The 6,622-nt window shown below is 31.3% G+C and overlaps 1 protein-coding gene across 20 annotated transcripts in view; it reads right to left on the bottom strand.

Moving 5' to 3' along the window:
- The window catches only part of LOC118746855 (FERM, ARHGEF and pleckstrin domain-containing protein 2), a 491,681-nt gene that overhangs the window by 209,422 nt on the left and 275,637 nt on the right, over nt 1-6,622 (bottom strand). For all 20 annotated transcript variants that reach the window (XM_036480813.1, XM_036480822.1, XM_036480830.1 and 17 more), the window contains one exon: nt 6,531-6,622. In XM_036480813.1, the coding sequence (XP_036336706.1) occupies nt 6,531-6,622 (92 nt within the window). The remainder of the gene's footprint in view (nt 1-6,530) is intronic.

The following is a 6,622-nucleotide window of genomic DNA, read 5'->3' as shown; positions in this document are numbered from 1 at the left end:
TATATACTATATCGCAGAAGCGGGCATTTGAAAGGAGGAACTTCAATTTTTGACGGAATCAGATTTGGACAAAATTTTCCCTGATGTAAAGGATTTAGGCGTAAAAGATAAGTTTCGGTCTAAACTACTGATTAACGTGTATGTGTGAATGTGTGTATATTATTTTATAAACACATTTGTAAAATGTTTTAAATACTTTTGTACTATTTTAAAACCATTTAAAAATTTTGACTGGTATAAATTCAAAAATTATCTTAATTAAAACAATGTTATTGAAATTATCTTTCAGAACTCGTTGGCAAGTAATTTGGAGTCTCCAATTCTCCGAAATAACGCTTTTAATGCACAGATATTATTTTTAGTTTTAATGCTCCGCGCCCTAGGATTGTTCTATATCGGAAAAAATTTACCCCTATTTTCTATTTTGAAATCAAAAAATATTTAGAGATCGCTCAAAGCGCTGAAATTTTTCTTTCGGTTTAGAACAATAGAACAAAATTCCGATTTTACTTTTTCACATACATTTTGGGACCACGCTAATGTATGTACGTGTTTATTGCTTCGTACTTTTATAAGGATTTGCGAGCTATTTTCGGACAACACCAGCTGGTCAAGATGCTTTGGAATACTACTGCAGCAATAAAACATTAGCGCCAAAGCATCAGCAAGAAATTTTGAATTGTATTATAGATAATTGCCTTGCCGGTGGCCAGAAACTATTGATTAAAGACATGGAGGCTTTGGCAGATTGTATTTGCCCACACTTTCGTGGAGAAAGTGTGGGAGTATATACTTACTAATATTTAACATTATTTACAAAATCATAATGTTTTACAGGCTACATACTTTTGTCGGCGTGGTACAAAACCTTCCGGAAAACGTTACGACCGCTATTTCACTGTCCGGAAAAAGCGTAGATTATCACTAGCAAGTTCTTCCAGCACCATGGCTGGTACTGAGTCGCTCTGCGAAGACAGTGAAAGCTCCTGCGATGAAGTAGATGACAACGTTTTGCACATCATAAAAGCTTGGCTGAAATACAATGATTCGCCACTGGAGGAAAAGTGTAGGCGAACCTTCGCAGCAAGGAGAAAATCCATAATCGACTTATACCATGTCCCCACCAAAAAGTTAACCATCTCAAATCGAACTTAACCACATCACTAACTATTGCTGTTCACACTGCGGTTTGAGGTTTATAAAACAGTACAAATGTAAAGAACAGTGTTCGTACCGCGAAACTCGATTCAGGACTAAATCGCTGCAAAAGTCAGAGCAAAAACAAATTTTCCGTACTACATAGATTGAATTTTTTATTTTCGTTTCTAAAATTAATTGTGTGACTTAAATGTTTTCTATTCATGCAAAATAAGAACGCGAGGCAATGTAAGGATAATATGTTACATATTTAGGTAATTTTTAGCATTTTCTATAAAGTAGAACGTATCTAACACTTAATTTTTTAAAGAGCAAACCTTTTCTACTTTATATAAATTTCATTATACATATATTTTTTAACAACTTAAGTAAAGTTCTGCATCCGCCAATTTGCACAGCCATACATCAAAAAATAACGCATTTGACGCATTGCTATGAAACAGTTACTTTTTAACAGTGAGATTTGGCTAACTTTCATTTCTTTACTGAAACCGGTGGTGAACACTCAAAAAACGGCCCCAAGAGTGGCATAACATGAATGAAAAAAACGAAATAGACTTGAAGTCAAGCGGAGTAGAGGAGTAGATTTCAAATTTTCAAAAACCGGAGTAAATCTAATCTGATCTTAGTTGAGTCCAAACACTAGTAGGGAACGAATTTTTTACATTTTGACGCTAATGACCCACAGATGGCGGGAAAACACAGGGTTGTATCAGACTTTCGACGTGGTTTCGAGTTGGTTAGCTTTAACCATCTCAGGGAAATGGTTAAGTGCTGTCATTTTTATATGGCGAAACTACGCTAAATCAAGTGGGTTATTGGGATAACCAACTCAATAGCCATAACTACGTGGTTAGCTCCGGTGGGGACATGGTATTAGGTATTGTGGATTTGATTTCCGAGTGGCCACTCTATAAGAATGCCACCCTAGGACCGAAGCTGGTAGATATCTTTATAATCACAAACAATAACCGCCTCGACAGTCCCTATTTTAAATAGGGCTGCACAATTATATAAACAATTTTCGTTTCGTTATTAAAATAAAATTACAAAAAAAATTCGTATTTGTCGATTATCACAAAAGAACAAAAAAAATTTTTCGTTGAGTATCAACAAATGTTACAAAAAAATTCATTTCGAAAAGAAATATTGGCTGCATTTCTTTATTCATTCTGAACGTTTGGAATAAACTTTTTTGTTTATTTATTCTTTAGAACGTTCCTGATGATATGTTGACGTATATTTCAAACGCATTCTGTTTATTCCGGCTGTGAAATGGGATTATCCGGAATGTATAAAGAAACGCAGCCATTAATATTGATTTTGTTTCAACAGTCTTCTCTTATATTTTCGAATTTGAACGTTGCCATATAACTTGAATACAAGAGAAACACATTTTTTATAAATAACTTTTTTGATAATCTTATGCTTAAAACGAAAACTTTGTTTGATATTTTTTGATGTTCAACGAAACATAACGTTAACGTTTTTGATGTACAAAACAAAAGCGATTTGTTTTCGTTTTTTTGATAAAAAAAATAACGTTATTTTGCAGCCCTGATTTTGGCTAAGGCGATTAATGCTCGTGAGTAAAAATACGTTTTTTTTGTAACAACGTTTGCTTTTCGATAACCGATTATTCGACTACATAGTTATAACTTGTCTTGATTCGTAAAATAATAACATTTCAAATATGGAAAATAGCATTATTTTAATTCCATTTTCTGTTAAATCCAACAACACTGTAAAGTTATATAACTTGTGACGTTAATATGTGATATGATTTCAGATCGAATGCGATTTTCATATGATGTTTAAAAAAACGAATTTTTCTTTTTTTACACGTCCTCAAAATTTTTAATGACGAAATAAAGGACAAAGTATCCAGGGACCTCTTTGCTAAGCTTGAGTACAAATCAATAGATGAAAGTAAGTATGTTTTTTGTACAAGCGGTTATTGAACATTAATTATTATTTTTCACTCACACCTAGATTCAAGAAACTGCATTATAGCATTATTACTTAATGCTGTAATAACTCCTACTGCTAAATACAAACATAATGGGAAGCTGAAAAAGGTGACCATAAGTGAAGCCATGAACAGCTTTATTTTGCGCATTTTGTCAACGTCAACTTTAGAGGAAGAAATTTTAAATATGAGGCACCGTTTTGAGCGCCAAAATTGTACATTGCAGCCAATAATTGTTGTAGTAGGTGAAAGTTTAATTAAAGTTACTGAATTTTATGTATATTGTGACGGACTGAAGTTCAAGTTTTCATCCTCCGTTAAGAGCTTGGATATGTGCCTCAAAATTTTTCATGTTCTAAATTTTCAATACCCGATTTATTGTAAAGGCGTGTGGAATTTCATACAAACGTTTTTTTATAAGATTAAAACTCCAAAGTACGAATATTCACCAAAAATATCTGGCCTAGTTTCTCACTTAAATACGCTTTTAATAGATAATTAATAGTTTAATTAAAGATGTTTCATGTTTCGTGTACAGTAAAAAGTTATGAAGTGTTAAGGAAATCTTGAAACACTTCTAAGATTTTCATAAGTTAAAAAGCTATGGAGTTTTTAAGTGTTGTCAAAAAAATTGTTTTCAGCATTTCTCAAGCAAATACTCGTTTTCAAAACACTTAAATTTACACCATGAGAAGAATGGAAACTTGAACTTTTATAATGAGCATAAAAATAACTTTGAATTTTCCTTAGCATCGCTGCCAAACTTTTCTGGATCTGTAGATAACAATAATGAAAAACTTAAAATTGTTAATTCTAACTTTGACTTTTCGAATGAAATTCATAAAACTGCTATGACCTTAACATCTGAATTGTACGCAAAAGAAAATTTCCCACGTAAGGACGCTTTGGATATTCAATCCAAAATAACAAATTTTTGTAAAATAATTGTTTCAAGTGTCACGACATGTATTTCAAATCCTACACAGATTTCAGAAATTCAAAACATCCTTCAAATCATCTCAAACCCTTCAAAAAAATACAAACGGAACATAAATTTACACAATATTTAACTGAAAATTATATGTTTGAACAATTTTATACACATACTGTAAACAATGAAATAGCAGAAAAAAATTTTTCAGGCCATACAGTTTTAAAAGAGTTAAAATCAGAGGCATATGTATTTAAGTTAAGATTTTGCATAAGAAAAATATCTGAAGTTGACACACTTCTCAAGGATACAATAAAAATATCGAAGTTTTGGCGAAAAGTGTTGAAATCTAACAAAGCGTTGTATGCACTTAAAGAAGAAATAAGGCACTTAGAAGAGGAAGGAATTCAAATTAATTGCAGTGGAAGTACTTACCATGTATATTTCGTTTTAGGTTTAATATTAGGGGATAATTTAGGTCTAAAACCATTCTTGGTTTTTCTTAATCTTTCAGTCCAACAAATACTGCCGTTTATGTAGTAGAAGAAAAGAAGATACGCAAACAGATGCAAAAGAATACATAACATTTTTAAGAAATTAAGATAACTATACAACTGACTTAGAAACGAATAATACAAAGGAAACAGGTATTTCTGAAAACTTTTAATTACTGTTATTTTTGAAGGGGTATGCCGTTACAAACTTAGCAAAAGCATTTAATATTTTTTAGAAAAGAAATACTTTACTATAGATTTTTTAAACATGCGTATAAGGGTATTTCCGTATGGGGAGCTAGAAGTTGAAATTGCTTGCCCATTGACTTTGCATAATTTGAGACGAGGAAATATTAGAATGACAGCATCGGAATTTTTACTTATTTTTCCTTTAATTATTGGCGATAAAGTTCCTCGAAATGATAAAGTATGGAAACTAATAACCTTTCTTGTAAAGTTAACAGATTTATGCCTTCTTTCTTCTTTAAATGATGAAAATATAGAGACTTTGCAGCAAAATATATTCAAACATCATAAACTTTATGTAAAATGTTTCGGAAAATTAAAACCCAAACCCCATTTTATGGTGTATTATGCGAATATTATTAAAATGGCAGGACCATTAAGAAAAATGTGGTGTATGCGATATGAAGCAAAGCATACATCACTAAAAAAGTATATGAGTAATATTACTTCAAGACGTAATGGCGCGTACTCCCTCGCTAAAAAAAGTGTCTTATCAATTTTCTAATTTTTTACTTAAATGTTGCATTCCACTTGAATTTACGTATAATATAGCCATCAATTATGAAGAAATTTCAGAACATGTAAAAATTTTCATACAACTGCATTTCGACGTCAAAAACCTTATCTTTTTAAAAGAAATTTTGTACAAAGGAACTTTATATAAAAGTAATTTTTATCTATGCTTGTTTTTGAACAAGAAGTTACATGTGCATAAAATTGAATACTTAGCTATCGATTTAAACAAAAAAGTGTACGTTATGATGAACATTACCAAGCTCTTCTTACTAAAAAAAATACTCAAGTACTTGTGGTAAACGAAATTAAAAATTTTATAAGTTTTCCTCTAAATATTCATACAATGCTAAATGGTTCATCTTATATACGACTAAAACCATTGTAACTTTTACAAATACATACTCATATATATTATTAAAAAAAATTACAATAGAATTTTTATATTATGTATAATAATAAAAACTTTTTATAAATAAAAAAAATTTAAAACTGTATTTAACTGCATTTTGCTCTTTCAACAGATATTACTGTAGTTTTGGAAACAAAAGATTATACTGTTATTTCAACAGTATTCGTAGGTGTTCTAAAGACGACAGACTATCTGTTATTTCAACAGCAATCGTAGGTGTTCTAAATACGACAGACTATCTGTTATTTCTATTGCGAAAACTGCGATGACAGAAATCTTCTTTATTTTAACACATAATACTGTCGTTTTTAAGACAACAGAAATCACTGTTGTTCAAACAGTCTAAACTTTCACCTACAAAGTGACGGAAATATGTTGATTTAACAGGGTCCTGTTAATATGAAAAAGCAGCTTTCTTTCGTTTTCACTACTATAAACTGTTATTTTCGGGTTAACAGTTTTAATACAGTTGAATTAACAGGTTTGAATCATGGATAAGAATTGACCGCAATTTTGGTTAAATCAACCCATACTTTGCTTGATATTACCAGCTTTTTTTTTCTGTGTACATATGTATGAGGATTCATACTTTCGAAAGCACATATGCGCTGCTAATACATATACAGTAGCATAAAATATTAGGTGGACTACTTAGGTTAAATAAGTCAAAAGGTGGTTAGGTGGCATAACCCTATATATCGCACGACCTAATCAATACACACGAGAAGAATCCGCTTCATCAACCATTCGTCGCTTTCTGTGAGCAAAAATACCTATTGTTTTATTAAACACAACAATTATACGTACACATGCTTCTTGTGGTTTTCCATGATTTTACGCTGCATAGTTGCATCCTGATGAGGTACAAAGCGATACGATGACAAGTATGTATGATCAGG

This window comes from Rhagoletis pomonella, unplaced genomic scaffold (assembly GCF_013731165.1).
Source record: "Rhagoletis pomonella isolate Grant_MI unplaced genomic scaffold, Rhpom_1.0 Rhpom_scaffold_00001, whole genome shotgun sequence".
Classification (NCBI taxonomy): Eukaryota; Metazoa; Arthropoda; class Insecta; order Diptera; family Tephritidae; genus Rhagoletis; species Rhagoletis pomonella.
The sequence above is the reverse complement of the archived record's forward strand: the minus strand, read 5'-3'. Positions and strand labels throughout refer to the sequence as shown.